This window comes from Triturus cristatus, chromosome 12 (assembly GCF_964204655.1).
Source record: "Triturus cristatus chromosome 12, aTriCri1.1, whole genome shotgun sequence".
NCBI classification, from domain to species: Eukaryota; Metazoa; Chordata; class Amphibia; order Caudata; family Salamandridae; genus Triturus; species Triturus cristatus.
In genome coordinates this window covers 89,686,967-89,714,223 of record NC_140595.1, presented here as the reverse complement: position 1 = coordinate 89,714,223, position 27,257 = coordinate 89,686,967, and the positions used below count along the sequence as shown (strand labels likewise).

At 49.0% G+C, this 27,257-nt stretch overlaps 1 protein-coding gene across 4 annotated transcripts in view; it reads left to right on the top strand.

Moving 5' to 3' along the window:
• The window catches only part of CLK2 (CDC like kinase 2), a 129,454-nt gene that overhangs the window by 77,270 nt on the left and 24,927 nt on the right, over positions 1 to 27,257 (top strand). For 3 of the 4 annotated variants that reach the window (XM_085637964.1, XM_085637962.1, XM_085637963.1), the window contains 3 exons: positions 4,216 to 4,345; positions 4,438 to 4,520; positions 12,267 to 12,346. In XM_085637964.1, coding sequence (XP_085494090.1) covers positions 4,216 to 4,345; positions 4,438 to 4,520; positions 12,267 to 12,346 — 293 coding nt within the window. The remainder of the gene's footprint in view (positions 1 to 4,215; positions 4,346 to 4,437; positions 4,521 to 12,266; positions 12,347 to 27,257) is intronic. The other variant, XM_085637965.1, reaches the window with a different exon arrangement.

Below are 27,257 nucleotides of genomic sequence, written 5' to 3'. Positions count from 1 at the left end.
ACATCACTAGCCTGTGTCCTTCAGAAGGTGCCAATATTTTTTGAAGCTCTTTCTACTGTTTGCAGGAAGGTAAAGAGACAAATTTGATTGACATCTAGCAGCGGATTCTGTACCTTTTGAATTTTCCAGGCGTCGGATTGGATCCAGAAGATTTTTCTTGGAGCAATACCCCATGGCACACTAGGTGGCGTCAGTTGGCACCGTGTGACGTCTGTATCGCCTAAATAGATGCCACCTCGGCGTGCTGGCGTCGGCTCTTTTCTTTCTACATCCCTGGGCATGTTCCCTTCCGTTCCCCCCGATGTGGAATCCAAGAGGCTGGATAGTTGGGGCAAGAAAATGTTTTCTTCCACCAGCCTTGCATTGTCTGAACACCACATGCTCATTGGGTCGTTACTCCCACACTGCGGAAAATAGTTGCACAAGTGCTGCCAAAGGTCTCGGGGAAGGCCCGGGCCGTCCTTTCCCAAGCAGTGTCAGATTGGAGAGATGCAGCAAAGTTCGCCATTCGGTGTAGTCTCAACACAACTGACTCGCTGACCAGAGCAATTTTATTGGCAGTGGCTGTTGGCGCCACGATCGAATGAACATCTGGCTTCTCGGTGAATGTCCAGGCCTCGCTCATGGACATGCCCTTTGATGGCACCTGTTTCTTTGGACACGGGGCAGACCAGTTGCTCAAGCGCATTAAGGAGTCGCTGGCTGCCGCCCAGCCACAGAGCAGGATCAACTATCGCCGCCACCACTGGCTGACATCACATCAAACAGGTGGGTCCTCCAGATAGTCCGAAGGGGCTACTCTTCCCCCCCCCCCCCCCCCCCCATTTCCTTGAGGGAGGTTATCCTGCCATGCTTTCATCCTATGACCGGCAGACTGAGGATCCTTTCATTTTGCTCCTGGACGAAGTCCTGAATATTGGCCGAGGGAGCCATAGAAAGGGTTCTGGTACTAGAAGTCGGCTGCGGTTGCTATTCTGACTAATTTCTGGTCCCGAAAAAGGACAAGGGGCTTCATCCGATCCTAGATGTACGAGCCCTCCACTTCTTCCTAAAAAAAAAAAAAGGAGAAATTCAGGATGCTCACACTAGGTCAGGGCCTGTCTGCCCTGGATCCAGGAGACTGGATGGTAGCGTTTGACTTGCAGGACGCCTGTTGCCACATTCCCGTCCTGCCTGACCGCCCATCGGTGCTACTTGCGGTTTATGGTACGTCATGTGCATTTTCAGTTCAATGTGTACCCCTTTGGCCTTACCAGCGCTCTTCGGTGTTCACCAAGACGTTGGTGGCTGCTGTACATGTGTGCAGATCAGGAGGGTCAGTCTTATATCGATGACTGGCTATTAAAGGCACAGCCAGTCTTCTCTCCCCCCCCCCCCCCCCCCCCCCCCCTCCAGACTGTGGCAAACCTCCTTTAATTGCAGGGTTCACCATCAGCGTGCCGAAGTCACACTTGACATCCTCTCAAACACACTATTTCATCTGAGCAGTTCTGGACACAGTGCAGTTTCGGGCCTATCCTCACGAGCTTCGAGTCGAGAATATTCATGCTATGATACTGATGTTTTAGCCTCTATTCTGGATTTCGGTGAGAATGACACTGAGGCTGCTTGGCCTCATGCATCCTGATAGTGACACATGCCAGATTGCATATGTGGGACTTGCAGTTCTAGTGGGTGCAACATCGGGTAAATCTCTCTGAAATGGTCGATCTTTGAGGGAACTGCACAAGACCTGCAGTGGTGGCTGAAGAACTGCGATTAGGTCAGAGGCAGACCCCTCTCCCTTCCTCAACCAGATCGCACAGTAGTGACTGATGCATCACTCCTGAGATGGGGCAGCCATCTGCGAGAGGTGGAGATCAGAGAATATCAACCTGCTGGAGCTCTGTGGTATCTGACTGGCATTGAAAGCCTTTCAACCTTCCATCAAAGGAAGGCTAGTGCAGGTGTTCACGGACACCACTGCCATGTGGTTCCGTAAACGCCAGAGCAGACTAACTCCGCAGTTGATGGCTAGCAGATATCCAATGGCATCTCCATCCGGAGGTGGAGCATGGTCTTTCAGCAGTGAGGAGAGCCTAGGTTGGATCTGTTCACCTCCGCTGCAAAAGCACAATGTCAGCAGTTTTGCAAGCTGGAGTTTCCACGGCGAATGCAAATGATCATAGATCCTCCGATCAGGCTGACCCTTCGTTGGGGTCTTCTGTCACAGCAGCAGGGGAGGGTTTTCCACATGAACCTGGCAACTCTATGCCGTTTTGCGTGGAGATTGAGTGGTAGTAGTTGAGAGCTTTTGACCTTCCTCCTGAAGTGTGGGTATTGTTGTTCTCGGAGGCAGGCGTCCCTCCACCAAGGCTGTATATGCCTGCTGGTGGAAAACATTTGTATTGTATTGTGCAGAGACGTCTATCAACCCTCTTTTAAACTTCCCTGTCCGATGTTTTGCTTTTTATTTTGACCCTCACCCCGCTGGGCTCTGCTCTGGGCATTTCGAAAGGGTATTTGTCCACATTCCTGAGGCTGCCAGACCAACCCTCCTGATTTAAGTCATCTATTGTAAATGGATTCCTAAAAGGTCTTGTACGTACATTTCCACTTAATTTGGTTCTCACCTTCCTTGTGTGTTCCTTTTGAGCCCCTGCACAATTGTCTCCTCACCATTAAAACGCCTTTTCAGTAGCCCTCATCTGCCAGGCTCTATCGTCAAATCCCCTCTTCTTGGTGATATTCCCTGATAAATTGGTGCTTCACACTAGAGCCGGTTTCCTTCCGAAAGTGGTGACACCTTTTCATGTGGGACAATCTGTCACTTTGCCCACTTTCTGCGCTCCTCCACATCCCTCTGAGGAGGAGCGACTCCACTGTCTGGATCCAAGAAGAGCGTTGTTGTTCTACCTTGACTGCACCAATGATTTCAGGGTGTGCAACCAACTCTTCGTGGGGTATGTTGGTGCGAAGAAAGGTCCGGCAGTGCAAAAACAGACCATCTCTCTATGGGTCGTTCTTTGCATTAAGATCTGCTATGCTTTGGCGAAAAAGCAGCCTCTTAAATTGAAGAGCTTTTTCCACCAGAGCTAAAGCTGTGACCACTACACTAACACGTGGAGTCCCCGTTCTGGACATCTGTCAGGCAGCGACATGGGTGTCATGGCACACGTTCACCGAACATTACTGCCTGGAATGTCTGATCCGCAGGGACGGGCACTTCGCCTGTTCTGTCCTGCAGGACTTCTTAGTTTAGACTTTGTCCGCAGCCTTCCACCAGGGATGCAATTGCTTGGGTATCTATTCAAAGGTAAGGATTCTGCCACTAGATGTGTCTATCTTCGGTAACTCCCTATCTGGTAGAGACCTGATCTAGATTCAGATTCCTTACTGACCCATCCTTCCTGCACTGTAGACAGATTTCTAGGGTCAAGGTTGTTCCCTTTCAGGGCCCTAGTTTTTTCAAACACACCAATGTCAGAACCTCTTCATGGCAGCACATTTCTGACGTGCCGAGGTGGCGCCTATGTAGGTGATGAGGTCGTCCCTTCCGGTACCGACCACGTTTTGAGGCGCCTACCGACACCACCTACCAGTGCCCAGGGGGATTGCTCAAAGAAAAATCTTCTGGCTCTAGTCTGACGCCTGGTAAATTCAAAGGTAAGCAATCAGTGGCTGGATAAGGCGTTGCTTGGGTTTCAGATCCACATTCAGTATTGTTCTTGAGTACATATATTTCTCAATGACCTTTTTTACAAGGAAGAATAACTATCATGAATAATGAGTTGCATCCCAGAGTATTGGAATGTTTTATAGGTTCCCGTTTAGACATGAAGAGTGGTCACCAACTTGCAACACCCTGATAAGCATGACTAACTGGATGTATTCGAAAGCGGTGTGCTGGACTTTGGAGAGGAACCTTTTTCAGAGGTCATTGCATGGTGGCAGACGACTTCAACGAACATCTTGCCTCGCCACCATAGTAACTCCTCACTCTGCTTGTAAGGATAGTTCTTCAGTGCCAGTCTTACAGATTTGAAAAATAGATGCTGTCTGTGAGGACTGCTTTACAACGAAATGTCTTGGATATTGAATTGAAAACTCACCTAGTTGCTAGTGTGGAAATATATTGGTGTACTGGTTTGGCCACAAATGTATGGTAATTTTTTTACCTAATTCAAGCATTTGTAAAATACTTTAAACCAACTACCATCTACTTTTATTTCCCAGAAGCGAGATGAGCGAAATTTGAAAAGCACAGCAGTCAAAGTTGTGGATTTCGGTAGTGCCACCTTTGACCATGAGCATCATAGCACAATAGTCTCCACAAGACATTACAGAGCCCCCGAGGTGATATTAGGTAATGTTTATAATGCTAGTTGGCTAAATACCAGAGATTGCATCTTCTCAAGTTCCATTTATGTGTCTAATTTTCACCACTTCTTGTGACAGAGCTGGGCTGGGCACATCCCTGTGATGTCTGGAGCATTGGCAGCATTGTATTTGAATATTATGCAGGTTTTACGCTGTTTCAGGTACGCAATGCATTTTAAGGAGTTTAAAATTATTTGCACTACTGTGAATTGTTTCCATCTGTTTGTTCATTTTGAAGTGCCTTGTTTTATCCGCTTTTCATTCCTAGTTCCTTAAGTCTCTTCTAAAATCTTATGTGCCAGTATAGAAGCTCTTAGCTGCTTCTTACAATGTGAGGGAGAGCCACTCCCATTTAAGAAATATTTTTTTCCATTAGTGGATCCTTCCCCTCCTTGAAGTTGAAAGTGCCCGGCATATTGTCAGTAGCAGTGAACGGTTTTATTAGGTCTGAAAGCTATAAAAAAATTGTTTATTTAGCAGTAGTAGACTGCTTCAACAACTATCCAAACTTCAGCCAATGAGGTTAATGTGTCCTGTATGCGCACTCTCCCCCTTTTTTTTTTTTTTTTTTTTTTTTTTTTTTTTTTTTAAGGTCTCGCCTAGCGCATGCGCTGCTCGGCGAGACATATTGTGAGAGGAGATTTCAGAAGGGGACTTGAAGCCCTGCCCATCATTTTCATTGGGTCACTTCAGCGTTTATGCTAAACACTGGCTTCCCATTGAAAAGGATGCTTTTTGGCCACTGCCCTTTCTCCCTTTCGTCTGGCCCATCTGTGCTGGCTCGTCTGCTTCACTGCTGTCGTGAAGCAATTTCTTATCTCAACATCTGTTTCACTGAGCCGCGTGTTTATTTTTGCTTCGTGCTTTTAGTGAAAGCACGATGCAAATATAAGCAAGTGGCTGGAGCGCTTGTTGGATCTTTTGCTAAACAGTATGGGGAAAGACTTCATCTCTTCCTGAAACCTCTCCCTCAAAACCTGCTTTGCAACTGTCACGTAGCACAGTGTCAAGTGACGGTTGCGCTAAGAAACCTTACGCGGTAAATGATACGTAATATAAATGTCATGATGATGCGGAATTTCCCCGTGGTTCTGAGGTAATGAATTGCACTGTCATCACGGAGACGCAACACAGCTCCCACAAAGCATTTTATCCCAGGTTACCGTTACAACGTCCACTTTTGTAACAACATAAGTGAAACGGCTGTCCTCCTCAGACGTGAGTGGTGGCCCACATTTCCATGCGAGGAGAAACGGCGGAAGAAAGCTGCAGCCTGTTGGTAACGCCGAGGGAGCCCATGAGAACTGGCCCGACTCTGAGCAGGCCGCGGGTCTTCATGGGTGTTGGAAACCGTGCAACCGGGTTAGCAGTCACCAGGTTCCCAACACGGTGGTAGCTTGGCTCGAGCGGTCGGGGGTCAGGCACCGTGTGAAGCGTACGTCACACCCTCACAATAACCATGCGTTCATCCGTTCCAAAAACGACACTACACCGTAAAAATATTGCAAGTCAAATCGAAAATATATATGTCTTTATCTTATTTTCTCTTAGTTGCAGGTTTCATGAAAATAAATACAATAAGATTTTCCTCAAAAGAGCAGGTCAAATAAATAATACCACAGTGGGGTTTCAATAAATAGGATCAGGTCATAAATAAACACGGAATAAATATAGGCGCAATAAATGCAGAGGGCAATTAAATACTGTCAGACAATAAATACTATGCAGGAATAAATACAGTCAGACCATAAATAAAACGCCTTCAATAAATAATATAAGCAATCAATAACAATTGCAAATCAGATCACATTTATGAGGTAGTCTGGTTTTACTATGCCCAAGTACAGCTTGTGGTCATTTGGATGACATGGGGGGTGTCCCACCTAGATTGGTCAAGGCTGGGCCTGAACTGAGGTAGAATCAGGGTAACCTATGGATCTGGCTCCCCCACAATACACAACCCCTCACAGAGGCCACTACACCAGTCTCAGTTCACCCCTGGCGCTCCCAGGCTGGTTCTAACACCCCTCTAGCCCCTAGAATGGTCTTTTAGGGCTCCACAGGGCCTCAGATGCCCTTTCTACCACTTACTGCCCTTTTCACGATGATCGGCTCCGCTCGGCGCCGGGTCGACGTCGCTGGACGGCTCCGGTTCGATGTTGCGTCGATCTGTTCCACTTGACGCCGTGTCGATGCCGTCTGGCGGTTCCGGTTCGATGTCGCTGGGCGGCCTCGGTTCGATGTTGCGTCGATCTGCTTTACTTGACGCCGTGTCGATGCCGTCTGGCGGTTCCGGTTCGATGTCGCTGGGCGGCCTCGGTTCGATGTTGCGTCGATCTGCTTTACTTGACGCCGGGTCGGTGCCGTGAGGCGGCTCCGGATCGATGTCGCTGGGCGGCCGTGGCTCGATGTCGTGTTCCGGCGTCACAGGGTCACGGTCTCCCTGCTTCCGGGTGTCTCCGGAGTGCGATCTCCACTCCCGACCTCCTGCGCGCTTCACCTTGGTTTCCGGCGACTCCGGAGGGCGGACGTCACTCCCCCGTCGACGCCTCACCTCGACCTCAGGTGACTTCCTACTCGACCTCCGGTGACTCTCCACGTCCTCCGTCAGCGCCCTCTCTCGACCTCTGGCGGCTCCGGGTACGACGTCTGCTTTCTGTCAGCGCCGCTTCTCCACCTCGGGCTCCAGGTATCCAGGCTTCCCGACGTCAGGACTCCAGGAGGACACTGCTGTACAGGTCAGGAACTTGCTGGTCTTCTTCTTTAAGGCCTCTTCACAATATTTAGGTCCTTAAGATGGTTTTTCTGGTCTTGGTCCCACACAGGTCTCTAGGCTGGGCTTGGTCAGTAGGGACTAGCATCAAGGGTGGGTTTCTGGACCCCACTCCAAGCACTGGTTTCCACCCCTGCTGCCTTACTCCGACCTCCTTCTGAACTGCTCCTCTCTCCTCTCTAGTCAGATGCCAACTGCCAACCTGAGATGGCCTCCCAACGTTCTAAACTGCCTCTAACTGTCACAGGGTTCCAGAATTTTACGGAAGGTTCTAGAAATCTCCAGTGGGTTCTGATGATGTCACAGGTGGCCACCATTTTGTGTCTCAGGCCCTCAGACAGAAGTTCCAGGGGTAGGGAAAATGGCTCCCTGACCCTGCATCAACACTAAAGTCTGGTGGTTCCCAAAAAGAAAAAAGTATAACAGGGTTTGAGGCAAAAGTGGGACAAAATAAATAATGATGAGGAGGGACCACCCAAAGGGCTGACAGGTCTAACAATGGGTAAGTGAACATCTCAGCCCTATTCATCCTTGGGCTGGCTGCATAATAAACCGCGGCCCTCTCAAAATACAGGCTCCTCTATTCTCCACTCTTCTATAATCATTCATATCTCTGCTATGGCACGAGGAAAAAAGGAGCTCGATGGGAAGTGCGCCCGACATTAGCCTATTTCGTCAGCGCACAATGGGGGCATTAATCTGCCGCGAGTTGGCCTGCGCGTTTACAGCAAAGTTGAGGAGACTGCAACGTTAACATGAGCTCCAAACAAGTTAACGAAACACAAATGCCTAAACAGTTGAGACGTTCTTTTCCATATTAAGACTGCGGCTTCATTCGTCTCAAAGCATCACATACAACGTTTTGCAGTATTAAAAAGTTGAGTTTGAGATTAAGGTAATTAAAGTCGACTTTGCACTCAAGTTTGTGCTAATACATTACTCTTCAAAGGCCGTGGAGGCTATTTTCCAACGACTACTCGACCATGCCTCTATGCAGGGCCACTGGAATTATGTGATTTTGAATCCATATAATTATAGATTTGGTGCATCAGCCACATAATCTCTAAATCTGCTGCATAGCCTGTAGATTCTAACAAAATAGTTTCTACCTCAAATGGATCACAAGTTAATAAAATTTGTTTGCACGGGTTGCCACGCAGTGGAAGGCTCTTCACGAAGACCGACTGGTCACCTATCTGTTGCTTAATTGGGTCTTTTTGGAGTTAAGCAAGTACTGAGGTGAAAACTTTGCCTGGACAGCGTTAGCCTGTGTAATGACAAAATAATGGACTACATTCTCAAACTCTGCTGCATAATTTAGTCCACTTGCCTCATAATTTGGCCCTGCTTATATAAGAGGATCACCCAATAGTACTCTAAATAGGCCAAAAAAATCACCGCCAGCATTTAAACTCGGGCTGAGAGGAAGCCGAGCAGCCCCGCCGCTCTTCTCGCGGGAGGATGGCGAGCCCTGTGCCGCACAGGAGGAGCGTGTCTCCCGAGGCACCCACCGCCACGGCCTCTCTTCATGGAGCTGTTGTGCTGCGAGGCACCGGCGAGCCCTGGCGGCTATGTTTGGTATAGACATGGCTGGCGTTATTCTTACATAGTATAAACCTCTGTGTATGTCGATCTGTGGCACTCTTTTTAGGTGGTCTTCTCTCTCTGCCCCCAACACAGTGTAAGAAACTGGCTCTATATGTACTGCACCAAAGTGAGGTATAGAGTCTCCAGAGGTTTGGCAGAGGTTAAAGTTAGATAGAACCTTACTCTCTACAGTGGTAGCTTGGCTGAGCAGTAAGGCAGTATCAGAGGACAGTGTTAAGCATTTGATGTACATACTCAGTCAGCAAATGAATTCACACACTCGAACTGAACTCTAGGCCAATTGTTTTGTATTAAAAAAATATACTATTTTATTTCTTGAACCAAGCAAGCCTGGTACAAGTAAGCATATAAATACTTTGCAGTAGTAAATTACTTGTATGAACACAGTTCAAGATTGCAGTATAACTTGTACTGATTTTGGTTACAGTTTAAGTAGCAGTTTGCAACACATTGCAGGTATAGTATATTCGAATGAATGGGCTTAAGTAAAATGCAGTTAATTACTTTTCAGATTACTTTTACTAACACAGGGCTGGATCCTAGATTCAGCCCTGGGACATTTCCTGAAAACAGGTGAGTAAATGCGTGTTAGTTAGAGGTACGATTTTTTAAGAATATTATTGCAGTTCAAAAGTTGACACTTAAACGTTTTCATACAGAATCACCAATGTTATCCTATGGGAGGAAATTCACTTAGCAGGCAAGTTATGTTAACAATACTTTTTCTTACTCAGTGCTGGATACCTAGATTCAGCACTGGGACATTTCCTGAAAACAGTTGAGAAAATGCGGGTGCAGAGTGTGCGGTATTCGCGGTTCCTGGCCGGCACCAGAAGCTGCAGTTCAAACACATCCGGTGTTCACGGGAGAAACAGCTTGGAAAGTGAAGGCACTCCTCTCCGGGGTTTTTGAGGTTGCTGTCCACTGGACACACCAGGATTTTTCAGTAGCGGGTTCGAGGGGAGACGGGCAGGTAGGGCTGGGGCCAAGTCAGTGGGCGTCGTCCTCTTGTTAGCTCTGCATGGCTTCTCCTCCTTTTTCTTGTGGTTGCTGGATCTGCGGAAGGAAGGTTGAGTGTGCCCCTAAATACTAAATTTAGGGGCGACGCAGGTAGGTAAAGGGCAGGGACCAATGGGTCCCTTCCCTGGGTTGGGTACACCCCCTATTCTGCCACTCGCCAGTGGGAGGGGGGCAGGACCCTGTCCCTGGTTGGCTGGGTCCCCCTTCCTCAAGATGGCAGGGACTCTAGGTTGTGCTTCACCTCGCCTCCCCCACCTTAGGGGTGGAGTTGGCAGAGGTGGGCACACCTCTCTGCCTCACTTGTTTATCCCGCCGGTTCTCCCGCCCAAAGTGGGGGGTAGAACCAGTGGGGACCAGTTGCCAAGTACAGCAAGTGGTCTGAAGAAGCTCACAAAGGCGGCAGGCCTTTGAAGCATCCCCTGCCCATCCTGTAGGAGGGGGCCTAGCACCTCGTGCCAGGTTGTGCATTGTTACAGGCCCTCTAGAGCGGATGGCTCTCGACCCAGGGGTCCAGCAACCTGTCTGGTGGGTGGCAGCCTAAGCAGCCACTCAGTTGGGACACTGGTTGTGGGTAGAGTTCAGGGGGCATTTCAAAAATGCCCTCTGTTGTGCGTTGTACATTGAAACCCACACTGGCATCAGTGTGGGTACAATGTGCTGAGAAGTTTGATAATACCAAACTTCCCAGACTTCAGTGTATCCATCATGGTACTGTGGAGTTCGTAATGACAAACTCCCAGCACCATATACTCTTTAATGGTACACTGCACTTACAATGTCTGAGAATTGACTCAGACACTGTAGGGGCACACGGTTCACGCCTCTGTGTCCTTACCACTGGCATAGTGCACCCAGCTAAAGGGGTGACTGACCTAGGCCAGGGCAGTGGTATGTAGGCATGGATGTGTGCCATGTCGACTCTTCACTTTTGATCTGCACCGAGATGCGCAGTCTGCAAGGCAGTGTGTTTGTGAAAAGGTACAGGGCCCCTAAGGTTGGCACAATTGGTGCTGCAGCCCGTAGGAGCCTTCGCTGATCACAGTGCCCTGGGTACATGGGGTACCATTTACCAGGGACCTACCTATGGCCAGAGTTGCCAATTTGGTTTGTTTTGGGGAAAGAACACAGGCCCTGGGGTCCTGATTGGCAGGGACCCAGAGCACATCAAGTCAAAGAGTAGTATCAGTAGTCTGGCGAGAAACAAAGGAGGGGGGGGGGGGGGGTTACTGCAACAGAAACCCACTTTCCCTTTTTCTTTTTTAACTTTAATAAAGTGCGGCGCCGTGTTCACGGACACCTCGCTATGCAATGCAATAGGTATTGCTTTTGGTATTGTAAATAACAATGCCTTTTAATTTTTTTAAAGGCATTGCCATTTACAATGTCAATAGCTTAAAATAATGTCATTATGAGACCTATTGCATTGTAAATGCTTGTTTTCCGTTGCTACCCCCTCCATGTCACCATTGCTTGCACTGCTCTAGGGACTCCATTTATAATCATAAACACCAAATAGTCTTGCCCATGTCTGGGGTTCGTGTATCACTTTTTCAAAGAAAATCTATATGTGCAGATTTGCATTAGGAACAAAAACAGGCAGTGGAATATGCTAATCTAGCATATCAATTCATCCTTTAAAACTAAATCCCTGTTTTGAAAACCTCATACTTTTCTAATAAAAGGTCTACATTCGAATGTTTGTTTGAGAATTAAAATGTCAATGTATGTACTTGTTTATATACTCATTTATATGTATTTGTTCGAGGTCGGTTGTGGAAATGTTTTAGGCCGCGGTCCTTGGCTTCCGTTAATGATTCCGTGATGGGTCCAAAGAAGCCAAAGGTTAAAAAGCGCTCTTCTAAGTGTTTGATCCTTAGTTTCGAAAAATTTGTTTCATGTGAGATTTTGACACCTGAAATTGGCTTTGTCATGAGTTTTTGCTAACTCAAGTACATACTTTTTTTGTAATGTTCTTTAGGTTAGTATGCTTTCTTAATTAAATTAATTTCTTAAAGTAGAAATTTTTATGTGCACGGTTTCATGAGTCAGAGATTTCGGATATAAACTAGCAAGAGATGCACATGAGAAATAATTAGGATTGTGTACAATGTTTCATTCTATCTTTCACTCTAGGAGACTCCAATGAGCATAATCTAGGTTATTAGTGACCTGGTTTGAAAAGGTTTTCACACTAATGTTAAACTTGTGTTGGATTTGCACCAAGATCTGTAGAACAGCTGCTGTGTTATGTTCAGTTTCAGCATCCAGGGCTTTTTTTCATCAGGCTATGCTTTCCCTTACTGTCTGTTTAGATCAATTTTGTCACTTACTTTACAAAATATTCTCAGTAAAGGCATAAAGACTGGCTTTGCAGAGAAGCTTGCTTCTTGTGCCAGTATACCCAGCTCTGTGTTGAATTTCCTTAGGAATATTTGTATAAAGCAGTGAAAGGGGCTTGTAGCATTGGAGTCTTTTGTTAAGGAATAACCTTTGTCTTTTGTTTCAGACGCATGACAACCGTGAGCACCTGGCCATGATGGAAAGAATTTTGGGTCCTCTGCCGTCACGGATGACTCGCAAAACCAGGTGAGGAGCAGGAAATTGAGTCCTTTCTTGTTAGTTTATGCCAGTGAATCTGAAAACTTTAAAAGTTGATTTGAGAGCAGATTAATTTTTGAATCCTGTTTTGTGTACATTTAAGAGCGATACACGTTCTAGAAGCAGAGAACCACACCTAAAACTCCATAGGCAGTATATGTAGAAATTAGTACCTGCTAATGATTTAGTGGTTCTTTTTGGTCCAGAGAAATTACTTTTAGATTTGATAGTTTTATTTATTAGTAAATGTCACTTTCATGTGTTCCTGATAACGGGTAACTACTTGTTTGTAACGTGTTGCTGTAGGTGTACATGGTCTGCATACTAACAATAAAAAAAATAACTGTTTAGCATGGAGTTCGTGCCCATGCGCAATGCCAGCATAAGGAGTAGTCCCCATGTACCTTATGGCTCAAGACAGTTTGAAGATAAACAAGTTGCAAATGTCTGAGTCCAGTGCTAGATGTCTGGAGTTCAGAGTATGTTAATCTACAGTGATAAATGCTACAGAGAGATATTTACTGGGCTAAGTAACATTTTCCTTATGTGACAACTAAGCCTGGGCAAAGCACTACGCTCGCGTAGTTTGCGCGACTTCGCACTACGCGAATTGCACGTAGCACAGAGCAAACTCGCATAGCGTTGCGTAGTGCAGTGGTCATTTTTTGCTTGCTCGCGGTCCTCAACGTCAAGTTGGCGACCGCGAGCAAGCAAAATGACATCCCGGCGAGTTTTTCCTCGTTCGCGATCAGCAACATCAAGTTGCAGATCGCGAGCATGGTAAATAAACCTCCCGGCGAGATTCTCAATGCAGGGAGGTCAGGTTTCTCATTGCGAGTGGTCGCGTATGCGTGCGACCGCTCGCGATGAGAAACTACCAGTCCGCGTTGAGAAAGCTGCCGCTAGAGTAAAAATCTACTCGAGCGGCAGAAAACTACAGCTCGTACTGTGCAAGATGCCGTTTTCAATGATTGCACAGTGCCGGATGCCTGTCCGCACTGTGCAATCATTGAAAACGGCATCTTGCACAGTGCGAACAGGGTACTATGCAGTTCGCGAAGTGCTACGCGTAGCTCGCGTAGTGCACTTTGTGTAGCTACGCGTAGCGCTACTTCGCGAACTGCGCCCAGGGTTAGTGATAACCTACTGCAGTTATTTGGTTTAATTGCAAAAAAAATATAAACCAACTTTGATTAATTGCACCCTCACTATTTCTGTAATTTAAGAAGGCAATTGTAAAACAAGTGCAGGTGATTACTTGATCTTCAGCCAGCGTTACCACCTGTACATAAAATCAAAAACATTTATCAATTTGATCAGGAGCATGCAAGTTTGTTAACACGATACAGGTCTATAAGCAAATTGCCAGCCAATTGTTTTCACTGGAAAAGATGCCAGTCTGCAGATTTGTGACTACCCCTCCCCCACCTAAAGATGTGGGTCACTCCTGGTAGACCTCCATAGCCCCCGAGGTGTCTAGATTGCTTTCACTTGTATGGACCAAAGGTAAAATACCAGTAGTTGTTGTCAAGGAATTGATGGATATAATTGAAGCCCCTTTCTTGACTCATTGCACATGTAACCTTGGTATTTTATTAACTGTTTGTTATGCCCTGATTTAATGTATATTAAGTGATGTAAGGCTATTACAGAAACTGATGCATATTGACTAATACAATATGGTTCATCACATCTTTAGTCAAACGCAGTTTTTGTTTTGCAGCGTTTTATTATGCTGTCTTGTCGAGCCGCCCTTCAGACTGATGGTCTTCTGCGTTTTGTACTCACAGCCAGCATATTCCCCAGCATCTAGCTTCTGTCTCTAGAGTTGTATAACTCCATTCTAAAGTATTTGTATGAAACTGGAGGAGGCACCTTTCATTCTGAATCCTATCTTTGTTGATAAACATGAATTCTCCTTGTTAGCCTTTGCATCAAACCGTTATAGTACAGATTTCTGCAGTGTGATGGTAGAATGCACTGGCCCTTTTACACACGAAAAAATATCATACAGTGCAAGATCTCGCTCTAAGGCTTAGTGCAGTTGTATGCTTGGTGAACACACTCCAATACAGACCATATTAATAATTTAAACCCGTTGACATCAGAAAACAAATGAAGCGCTTTCTGCACATCTTACTGGGGTGATATTCATGACATTACCCCAAAGATCAGACCTTGTATTTCTCATTGACACTGCAAAGATTCCCAAGCTACTTCCAGAGATCTTCAAGCCTCTGTCGTTATGGTAATTCAAACAGTTACTGATTCTTCCATTAGGAATATACTGAACAGTTATTGGGTTTGTGCAAATAGCTGGGAGAAATGGAGCACTCCTGCATGGAAAAATAAAACTATCACTTCATACAAGTCATCAGGCATAGTGGAAAGGTAGTAATTTGGGCCTGCCTTCCAGCCACATAGCTAGTGCACTTCTCAGTGATGGACCCTTCCTGACTTTCTTTTACACCCGTGCATACTGGAAAACGTGAGAAGCTCTCCAGTAGTTTGTGTAAATTGGTCATCTAACAGGATGTTGGTTCAAAACTCATTAGTAAATTTAACTGTATGCCTGAAAAGAATGAAGATATTTAAATGTCGAAGACTAAACCTCAGATTTGTACGGTATTATGGGACATAGTTCCTCACAGGTGCCTTCATACGAGGATCCCAGAAAAATAATGTTCGAGGCATATGAGCTGCAGATTACACACTTGTGCATAGATCGCCATCTGGTGTTGGGCCCGGATGTTTGCAGTTGTTTTTCCTCTTGGAAAGTCTTTGGAAGTCACGAGGTCGGTGACTCCTCCTTTCGATCGTATTGCGCATGGGCTTCGGCTCCATCCTCAGATTTTTTTTTTTCCCGCCATCGGGCTCGGATGTGATCTTCGCGCTCCAGTTCCGAACAGCTTCCAGTTCGACGATCGACGCGCAATCCTCTCCCCAACTCGCGATATTGTTTTCGATTGCGATCTCCCCACTCGACGCGCCTCTCATCGGCAAAAACCTTCGATTACGGTAGTCGACGACTGCCTTCGGGCCTACCCAAGCTCCAGTCCTGGCTAATGGAAAGGACTCCCTTCAAGAAGTGCCCTCTGTGGGTCCCAGTCCCCCCCCCCCCCCCCCCCCCCACACCGATCTCCACGAAGTATGCAATCTCTGCCTCTCCCCTGAACACGAGGCTCGAGATTGTCCGGTGTGCAAGTCCTTCCGGTCCAAGAAAACCATTCGAGACCGAAGGGCTAGAAGAACCATGGCACTCGTCGACGGCGATTCCGGACGACCTCTTCGGGGAAGGCGTTGACGCTTCAGAAGAACACCACACCGACGAGGGACTCGTCAGTGCCTCCGAAGCCAATGATTCAGATGTGGAGGACATCACTCCGGCACAGAGGGTCGTGAGTACTAATCTTCCCCCCCCCCCACCACACCACACCCTTGCCGGCACCGACAAAGGCTTCGGTCACACCTTCGCCTCCGGGCCTAAGCAAGACCAAAGACACTGCTTCCCACACCGCACCTTCGGGCCTGGTAAAGAAGCCGATTAAGCCTTCCGGCGGCTCAGGCTAGAGCCAGCCTACCGTCGGTGCCGATAAACACTCTTCGACACCGGAAAACAAAATGGCCTCCGCTTCGACACCGAGCCCCCGCACCGAAACACTGTGTCGAGAAGCAGCTCCAGCTCCTCGGTGCGCACCGACACAAACACACAAGGCCACCGACACTTCGAAGCCGAAATCCACCTCGGCGCCGACCAAACAATCAGACTTATCCAAGCATAGTTTCAAGCAACGACCCAGTGCGAATAAAGCCAAAAAACCAACGGCTTCGGCGCCGACGGACCAACCAACATCACCAGAACGCTTTACACCGGATCAGTTACAAAAAAAACTTAACCAAGGATCCTAAAACCGGACATTTGATGCTCTCCATCAAAAAGACAGCTGGAAAAACCTGCTCCGCCTCCAAAGAGGAAGGACTCTGCTACCTCTCCTCTCAGAATACCTTCCCCACCTCCACCGCCCCCACCTCATCATTCCCCCAATACCATCTCCGGATGATGATCAGGGGGATCCATATGATGACATAGGAGACGTGCCCCAAGATTTACCTACAGGGGACACCACTCCCACAGGCTCCCCAGACCCATGGGACGATTATAATATCCCTGACATCCCTAACTTCCCACAGGATGATCTCTACCCTTCCAGACCTTCCCCACCAGAAGACTCACTGGGGTTCAACCATCTCTTACAAAGGGCAGCACACTATCACAGGGTAGATCTCCATACCGACCCCATGGAGGAGGATTTCCTCCTAGATAGGTTTGATACCACACATAGGACTACCTCATTCTGTAGTAGGGGATCTCTGTGTATAGTCATAATCTAGTGAATAGTCCCGCCCATGTGCGTGGACCCCGGAGCAATAAAAAATAATCTCTAAAGGTGACAAATCATGCAGACCTGCATACACCTTTTAAGAGAGAATTTAATTTAAAGACAGATAATGCAGCCTATACCCACAGGCTACACTGTCCAGTACTTCAACTAGAATTCCACCAACATCCACAAACAGCACTGCCTGTCCAGCTTTTCTCCACATAGGAAAAAACCCTGCCTCTACCAGCAAAAGCCTCTGGAATGATAGAGAGGAAGGAGTGGACAGACAAGCCCCATAGGCTGCCATTATGTGGCTTAGAACAGGATACTGTGCCTTTTAAGAAAACTTTCCAGATTTCCAGAACTTTCCCCAGTATCCCAGAATGCCCAGCAGGTCCCTTTTACTTTCAGTTCTTTTTGAAGGCGCCTGCTAGCAGGACCCTGGAGCATTGAGCTCTCCCCTTTTCAAGGGTTTATTGTAGTTTTTGTCAATTTTTGTCACTTTTTCAAGTGCTTAGTGGCTGGTACTGTCAACATGCCTGGCTTGTTCGACAAGTGCCCGGAGTGTGGTAGAAAAAAGGCTAAAACAGATCCACACGAGGTGTGTATAGGTTGCCTTCCCCAGTCCCACGTGCCTGAAGACTGTGAAATCTGCCACACGTTCTCAGCCAGGACCCTGAGGGACAGAATGAAGATCAGGCTTCAAGTCCTGGAGGAGAGAAGGCTGAAGGCACCAGGTGGGTCTGGAGGGGCTGATTTGGCCCATACTGAGGCCTCTGGGGGGGCTCCCCAGGGGCAGGAAGACCAGTAAGCGTCCCCACTCTCCGTCGAGGGCGTCGACGGCGGCGTCGAGGGGGATGACTACCATCTGTTCGCCGTCTCCCCAGGGCTCTGGGGAGAAGCGGCGTCGCGTCGACGACATCGGCATCTTCTGCGACGACGTCGCCGTCCAGCAGTCGGCGTCGAGATCGGACCCAGCGTCGGCGCTCGCCGTCGAGGGGAGATCGCCGTTCGCCGTCGGTGAAGAGGAGACGGTCTACGTGGCCGTCGAAGAGAGGTTCGCCGTCGAGACGATCGACGTCAAGAAGATCGCCGTCGAGGCGCAGGTCGCCGTCGAGGAAGAGTCATCGGGATCGATGTACTCTGTGGTGTATACGCCTCCTCGGATGCCTACGCCACCACCTCCGACTCCGCCTCCACCGCCAACACCACCGCCTCCGCAGCCAGCGCCACTGCCTACACCGCCCCCACCTCGTTCGTTACCACGCACTCCGTTGGGGCCGCCGGCAGTTCCTCCGCGGTCGGATTCCCTTCCGAGGTACCTGACCCCGCCGCAGGGGACTCCGAGGCCGCGACATCCGCGGTCGCCGGGACCGGCTAGACCACCGGGCAGACCGAAGACGAAGAGGTCGCGCTCCTGCTCTCTCAGGAGAAGATCGCGGAGCCATGGACGGTCATCGTCGGACTCAGGACTACGCCGTAGGAGCCACAGGTCCAGGTCGCACACGCGGTCCTCGACCAGAGATTTTTCCCCGACGCTGTCGGACTCGCAGGGGACTAGGGTGTCTCCGGTGGACAATTTGGTCTCTTTCCAAGAGGTGCTGTTGAGAGGGGCAGCAAAGTTGGGTATCACGGTGACGGTTCCAACACCCACGACGTCCGTGATATTCGAGACACTTCATAAGAAACATCTGTCTCGCCCTCTATTGCCTCTTGTACCAGGACTGGTGGAGCCCGCGTTGGAGCTGTTCCTCACGCCCGCGGTGATGAAAGCCGCCCCCTCCAGGCTCATAAAAAAGTATAGGGCCCCGGAGTCGGACCCTACCTTTTTGAGGGTGGACCCGAAGCCGCATTCGGTCATCGTGACGGCGGCGAGGAAACAACATGCGACCGCTCCTTCATCGACGGTCCCGCCTGACAAAGAAAGCCGCTGGCTGGACTCTGCGGGCAGGAAGGTGTGTGGGACCGCCGCCACCACCATGAAGGCGGCAAGTGCAGGGGCTTTGTTGGGGCGTTACGACCGGGCCCTGTGGGAGTCCCTGCAGCAGTATGCGGACCTGCTGCCCCGGGACAGGAAGGAGGACTTCTTGGAAACAGTGCGTGAGGGCATGCTGGTTTCGAATCAGGTGATCGGCGCGGCGGCGGATGTCTCCTTGTTGGCCGCCCACGCCTACTGTCATGGCGTCCACCAGAGGCGGCATTCGTGGCTGCGCCTGACGTCCCTCAAACCAGAGGCACAGCACAGAGTGGCCAACCTGCCCTTCTCGGGGGAAACCCTGTTTGAAAAACATGCGGATGATGAGATGGCCCGCATGAAGGCGGAGGCGGAAACCCTGACTGCCGTCGTGTTGGAGAAGGCCGAGAAGAAGAAGCGCCCGTTCCAGAGGCGGTTCGGGTCTACGGGCAGAGGGCGTGGGCAGGGTTCGGGACAGCAGCAGCACCAACAGCAGCAGTTCCGGAAGCCCTTCCAGAAACGCCAGAGGGGTAGAGGAGGCCAGCAGGCGGCTACCACTACCAAGGGCCCGGCCGGGTCTCGGCCCTGAGCGACTACTTCCCCCTCAACCGTTACCCACTCCAGTGGGGGGAAGCATTCAACTTTTTCCGGCAGAGTGGAGAAAAATTACTCAGGACAAGTGGGTGCTGAATATTGTTTGCAATGGATACAGTCTTCGGTTTATCAGCCCGCCTCCAGCGATTCCGCCGGTCAGCTCTCAGTTCCAGCTGGGAGAGCTCCAGGCGGAGGCAGACATCTTGTTGAGAAAAAAGGCGGTAGAAGAGGTACCTCTGTCTCAAAGGGGAAGAGGTCTGTACTCTCGGTCCTTCTTCCTCGTTCGCAAGAAGGACAAGAACGAGTTCAGGCCCATTCTGGATTTGCGACAGGCAAACAAATGGATTTGCAGAGAGAAGTTTGGCATGCTATCGTTGCATCAGATTTACCCTCAGCTGCAACGGGGAGACTGGCTCTGTGCCATAGATCTACAGGATGCGTACTTCCATGTGCCCATAGCACGGTAGCACAGGAAGTTCCTGCGATTCCAAGTCGGCGACAATCACTATCAATACACAGTACTGCCATTCGGGCTAAAGTCTGCGCCCAGGACCTTCTCGAAGTGCATGGCGGTGGTGGCGGCACATCTGCGAAGGAACAAGGTGTTTGTCTACCCGTATCTGGACGATTGGCTGATCAAGGCATCATCCTACTCGGAAGCGCAAGAACACTTCCGGTGGACGTGCGCTCTCTTGCACAAGCTGGGGTTACACGTCAACATGTCCAAATCGGTCCCGACTCCGGTCCAGTGCATACAGTACCTGGGAGCCTCCATCGATACGCGGTCAGCAAGCGTGTCTCCTTCGGAGGAGAGACGGTTATCACTCCTTCGGAAGGCTCAGGACCGCTCCATCGACGACAGTGAGGAAGGTGTCTTCGCTACTGGGATCGATGGCCTCCTGTATCTTCCTCACGCCTCACGCACGGCTACACATGAGACCACTACAGGAGTGCTTGGAGGATCAGTGGGATCAGAGGACAGGTTCTTGGGACGACAAGATACGACTGTCTCTACATGCTCTTCAGTCTCTGAAGTGGTGGTGTTCGGCGGAAAACCTCCTCAAGGGGGTTCCCTTCCACAAGGACATTCCCACGAAGAGTTTTGTGACGGATGCGTCTCTCCAAGGCCGGGGAGCGCATTCCGGGGACTTGCAGATTCAAGGAAAGTGGTCTCCTTTGGAATCGACGTACCACATCAATTTCCTGGAACTCAGATCTGTCTTCCTGGCACTGAAGGCCTTCCTTCCTTCCGTCCTTCCAGACCAACTCGCTGCTGATACAGACTGACAATACAACCACTATGTATTACCTCAACAAGCAGGGGGGGGTCGAGGTCGCGCACTCTGTCGCAGGAGGCGCAGGCGATCTGGCACTGGCTTCTGGCCCGAGGACTGACGATTACGGCCACGCATCTGCCAGGGGTGCAGAATGCTCAGGCGGACGCCTTGAGCAGGCTGATTCAGGAAAACCACGAATGGGTCATAAACGACGAAGTACTAGGAGAAGTCTTCGCAAGGTGGGGGACTCCAGACGTAGATCTGTTCGCCACCGCCGAAAACAGCAAATGCCGAGACTTCGCATCCAGGTACTACCAGCGGGGGACGCTGGGGAATGCGTTATGGATAGATTGGTCGAACAGCTTTCTGTACACTTTTCCACCCATCCCCCTGATTCCGGCAGTGCTCATCAAGCTGTCCCAGTCCAGGGCGCGGATGATCCTGATCGCCCCGGAATGGCCCAGGCAGTGGTGGTTCACGGACCTACTTCACCGGTCTCTTTTCTCACATACGGTTGCCGTGCAGGCCGGACCTTCTCACGAAGTTCGGGGGGCGGATGGTGCACCCCAACCTCTCGTCTTTGAGTTTGGCGGCATGGCTCCTGAAATAGTGCAATATGGCCATCTGAATCTACCAGACGATTGTATGGACATACTGAAGGAGTCTAAACGACCTTCCACTAGGACATCCAGGCTTCGCTTCGAAATTTGTTCGCACAGTAGTGGTTTTGTCTTGTTTGTTCTCCACCGCTGTTGTGTGGGGATGGCCTTGCCATTCTATTCACTAGATTAGGACTATACACAGAGATCCCCTACTACAGAAGGAGTATTTCTTTTCTGTAACTCCAGTTCTGTAGTAGGGGTATCTCTGTTATAGTCATAAGCGCCCGCCCTCCTCCCCGGTGGAGAGATAATTATTCATATGAAGAATGCTACAGGTCTGGCGTGCTACGCCTTCAAAAAGAACTGAAAGTAAAAGGACCTGCTGGGCATTCTGGGATACTGGGGAAAGTTCTGGAAATCTGGAAAGTTTTCTTAAAGGCACAGTATCCTGTTCTAAGCCACATAATGGCAGCCTATGGGGCTTGTCTGTCCACTCCTTCCTCTCTATCATTCCAGAGGCTTTTGCTGGTAGAGGCAGGGTTTTTTCCTATGTGGAGAAAAGCTGGACAGGCAGTGCTGTTTGTGGATGTTGGTGGAATTCTAGTTGAAGTACTGGACAGTGTAGCCTGTGGGTATAGGCTGCATTATCTGTCTTTAAATTAAATTCTCTCTTAAAGGTGTATGCAGGTCTGCATGATTTGTCACCTTTAGAGATTATTTTTTATTGCTCCGGGGTCCACGCACATGGGCGGGACTATTCACTAGATTATGACTATAACAGAGATACCCCTACTACAGAACTGGAGTTACAGAAAAGAAACTACTCCATATTGCCTATGCTCAAGGGAGTTCTAAAACATGCGCCAGAGGTCTTTAAAGATCCAGTCAGAGCCAGGGTCATTAACCCGCTCCTACTGATCCCGCCTACATCAGAGGGCCAGCACCACTAGATTCGCTGGTAGTATCCACAGCACGTAAAAGGGCCAGCTCCCAAGCGTCGGGCGAAACACCACCACCTGACAGAGTCTAAACTCTTGGACGCATCAGGCAAGCGTACTGCATCCCAAGCTGCCAACATATGGCGTATCGCTAACACACAAGCGCTACTAGCCAGGTATGACCGGGCCCATTGTGACGAATTAGAAGCCATAATGCACCATCTCCCTGATAAATACAAACCTAGGGCCAACGAGCTAATTCAGGAGGGCAAAACAATTACTAATACCTCCATACGTTGTGCCCTAGATGCAGCAGACACAGCCTCCAGGGCCATCAATACTAGTGTCCTCCGTCGCCATGCCTGGCTAAGGATCTCAGGTTTTAAACTGGAGGTACAGGCCTCCATCCTCAATCATCCCTTTGACCAGGAACATCTGTTTGGCCCAAAAGTAAATGAGGCCCTAGAAAAGATGAAAAAGGACACAGACATGGCAAAATCCATAGGAGCTTTACAATCAAACCTTCCCAGGCGCTCATTTTGCCGCTCTTCCTTTTGGAGCACATCCAGAGGCTACTCCTCCGACACCGCTTCCACTTCATTTAAGGCCCCTACCCAGTCACCTTTACAATGGGTTACCAAAGAGGCGGCTACAGGGGCAACAATAACAAAGGCAGAGGCAAAACAAACACCGCCCACTCTGCCACCGCACCTACCCAATGACTTCCCTCCACTTCCCCCAGACCATCCCACTCCGGTCGGGGGCAGACTCCAAAATTTCCTCCCTGTCTGGGCCACCATCACCTCAGACAAATGGGTAACACAAATAATTCGGACAGGCTACTGCCTAGAACTAATATCTACCCCCCAAACATTCCACCCAGACAACGCCCAATGTCACAAGAACATTTAACACTACTAAAGCAGGAGGTAATCTTCCTCCTGCAGAAAAGGGCGATAGAACACGTTCCTACCAACCAACGAAATATGGGGGGGGTCTACTCCCTATATTTTCTCATACCAAAAAGGGACGAAATACATACTCGGACCATTTTCACATGGTAAAGCTTCAGCAGGTACTACCAGTGCTTTCCCAAAACGACTTCCTGACCACTTCAGACCTAAAAGACGCTTATTTCCACATTCCAGTGCACAACGCTCACAGGAAGTTCCTCAGATTCGTAGTGGACGGCCAACACTACCAATTCAAAGTACTCCCGTTCGGAGTCTCAACAGCGCCACGTGTACTCACCAGGTGCCTAGCAGTAGTGGCAGCACACATCCATGTCTTCTCATACCTAGACGACTGGCTAATAAAAGCCAGTTCATACAGCCAGTGTGTACAACACACGCATGCCACTATCCAGCTACTTCACAACTGGGCTTCACAGTAAACCACGCAAAGTCCCATCTACAACCATCCCACATAAAACAATCCTCGGTGCCACCATATAGACCTCAAAAGCGCTAGCCTACCCCAATCCTGCCAGGATTACAAGCATTCTGGCTCTACGCGCAAAATTCATAGCCCAACACTCCCTTCCAGCCAGAGTGTTTATGCAACTAATAGGGATGATGGCCTCTTGCATCTTCATAGTACCTCACGCAAGACTTCAGATGCGTCCACTCCAAGAGTGCTTAGCGCGCCAGTGGAACCAGGCCCAGGGGAAAATGACAGATCTGGTGTTGGTGGACGGTCGCACCCATCGCTCTCTGCGGTGGTCGAACACCACAAACCTTTCCAAAGAGCGACCGTTCCTGGACCCGGTTCCACAAATAACCCTAACAGACTCATTGCTCTCCGGCTGGGGAGCTCATCTGTTACATCTCACAGTACAGGGCACATGGACGTCGCAACAGAAGTTACTCCACATCAATCATTCGGAGTTACTGGCAATCTTCCTAGCCCTAAAATCCTTCCAGACGCAGATTTCAGGCAAGGCAGTCCTCATTCGCACAGACAACATGACTGCCAGGTACTACATTCAAAAGCAGGGGGGCGCACACTCTCCACAGCTCTCAATTAGCACAGAGCATATGGAGATTGGCAATTCCGCAGAAATTTTTTCTCCTGGCCCAACACGTCCCAGGAGTCCAACACCGTGGCAGATCTGCTCAGCAGACAAACGCAACAGATCCACGAATGGGAACTTCACTCACAGGTTCTTCACCCGTTCTTTCAGAAGTGGGGGCATCCTCAGATGGACCTCTTTGCCACCCACGAAAACAAAAAATGCCCAAACTTCGCCGCCAGATATCCACACCCATTGTCCAAAGGCAATGCGATATGGATGAACTGGTCAGACAAATCTGCATACGCTTTTCCACCTCTCCCACTAATTCCATTAATGGTGCGAAAGCTACAACAGCATTCCCTCACGCTCATCCTGGTAGCTCCAACATGGGCCAGACAACCGTGGTACACCACACTACTGGAACTCTCGGTAGTACCACACCAAAAGTTACACCCCTCACCATGCCTCCTAACCCAGAACCATGGAGAGATTAGGCACCCGGACCCAGCTCAGTTCAACCTTGCGATCTGGCTCCTGAGGTCCTAGAATTCGGATACCTTAACCTTCCCCCTGATTGCATGAATATTATCAGAGAAGCTAGACGTCCTACTACTAGGGCATGCTATGCTGCAAAGTGGAAAAGATTTGTTGTTTACTGCCATAACAATACAATCAACCCTCTAAATGTGTCCATACAGCACATCATATGTTACTTGCTCCATCTACAAAGGTGTAACCTAGCATATTCATCCATTCGGTTACACCTCGCAGCAATTGCTGCTTACTTACAGAACAGGCAGCACCTATCGCTTTTCAGGGTGCCTGCCATCAAAGCGTTTATGGAAGGCCTCAAAAGAGTAATTCCACCCAGAGTACCACCCTCACCTGTCTGGAACTTGAATATAGTTCTCACAAGGCTAATAGGACCGCCTTTTGAACCATTACATAAATGTGAGCTGCAATTTCTCACATGGAAAACAGCTTTTCTAGTGGCCATCACTTCCCTTAGAAGGGTTAGTGAAATACAAGCACTCACTATACAGGAACCTTTTCTCCAAATGCATCAGAACAAGGTTGTACTCCGCACCAACTCAAAATTCTTACCCAAAGTCATTTCTCCCTTCCATCTCAACCAGTCGGTAGAATTACCAGTCTTTTTTCTCACAACCTCAAACCGTTGCGGAAAGGGCTTTACACACACTGGATGTTAAAAGGGCCTTACTTTACGACATCCAAAGAACACAACCTTTCAGAAAAACCAAACGGCTATCTGTCTTTCTCTCCACCACATAAAGGCAACCCCATTTCTAAATCGGGGATAGCTAGGTGGATTGTAAAATGCATACAGATTTGCTACCACAAGGCAAAACGAACGCTATCTGTTCCCCCTAAAGCCCACTCTACAAGGAAGATAGGGGCTTCTATGGCTTTTCTAGGGAACATACCATTAGATGACCTCTGCAAAGCAGCGACATGGTCAACACCGCACACTTTCACAAAACATTACTGTGTAGATGTGCAAACCAAGCAACAAGCTAGTGTGGGCCAGGCTGTACTAAAAACACTGTTCCAAAGAACTGCAACGGATGCCGGTGGTCGCCGCTAGGGTTGGGTACTGCTATATAGTCTATGCACAGTGTATAATCTGCAGCTCATGTGCCTCGAACGGAATATGCTACTTACCAGTATGCATCTGTTCTTGGCATGTAGAGCTGCAGATCTATACACGCCCACCCGCCTCCCCGGCTACCTGTATCCGTTCCAGTCTCTTATTTAGATACAACACACATGGGTTTCTTTACTATTATCACTACGCTCCATCTTTTCCCTGCTGGCGAAAAACAATCTGAGGATGGAGCTGAAGCCCATGCGCAATACGAACCAAAGGAGGAGTCACCGACTTTGTGACTTCCAAAGACTTTCCAAGAGGAAAAACAAACTGCAAACATCCGGGCCCAACACCAGATGGCGATCTATGCACAGTGTATAGATCTGCAGCTCTACATGCCAAGAACAGATGCATACTGGTAAGTAGCATATTCCTTTTTTCCCTCGCCTGACCAAGAGAATCAAGGAAAACATTGTGTTCGTAGATGTGTTTCAGTAGATGCACAGGCTCTGCAACTCCTCGTTTTGCATGCCCTCATACATCTAGTCTTGGATTTGGAGATTTGCAAGTAGCCTTTCTAGTCATAAGGTATAGGTTGACTCCTCCCTTATTTGTCAATGTGAATTCGCCCTAAGCTCAATCTTAATAATTTTTTTTATGAACCTGGTTCGAACATGTATTACCAAGCCTCCAAGTCTGTCACGTTACTTGCGGTCTTGTTCACGCCCAGTTGGTGACTTTGACTCTGATACTGGTGGGAAAACAGCCTTTGGCACTTGTGCTTTGTCAGAGCCTTGTCCCCTCTTCGGGGATGTGTTCCCCTGGGTATCAACTATTTTCTTGATCTCTTGACGAAGAATGCACAAGGGGTCATGGAAATGACCAACTGTCTCCAGTGCCACGTGTAGTTTTTGTGGACCGACCAGTGGGAATACTCTGCCTCACCCCTGACAACACAATGTGCAAAGCCTGCCTGACCATAACTCGAAGAAAACGATTAAATGTCGACTAGAAATAAATTGGACTCATCATAGGATTCAGCAGCAATCCACTGACCTCTTAGTGGAGCCTCCCTCGTCGAGGAGAGTGAAGAAGCCAGTCTACCAGGCATTCCTCCCCATTAGCCATTGCCAACTTTCTCCTCCAACTCCTACCCACAGGAAGACTACAAACGCTCCTCATTTTCAAACCTTCTGGTCCCCATACAGACACCATCCAGGATCATGTCATGAGAAAGTGCCATCTTTCTTGCATGTTGTTCCCCCCACTTTTTGCTGAATTGCTGATGTATTTTTAGTGTGACCTGGGCTCCTGCCATTCAGGTACCCAGGGCCTATGTTCCTTCCCTAAAACTGTGCTGAAACCCAAACCCAATTGGCATCTCTGGCCACATGTCAGCCCCTGGTAAATGGTACACTAGGTACCCAGGGCCTTGTGACCAGGGAAGGCCCCAAATGGCTGCAGCACTTACTGTGCCACCCTTATAGGCCCTGTACCCTGACACACACCCACTCACTCACTCGCAGGCT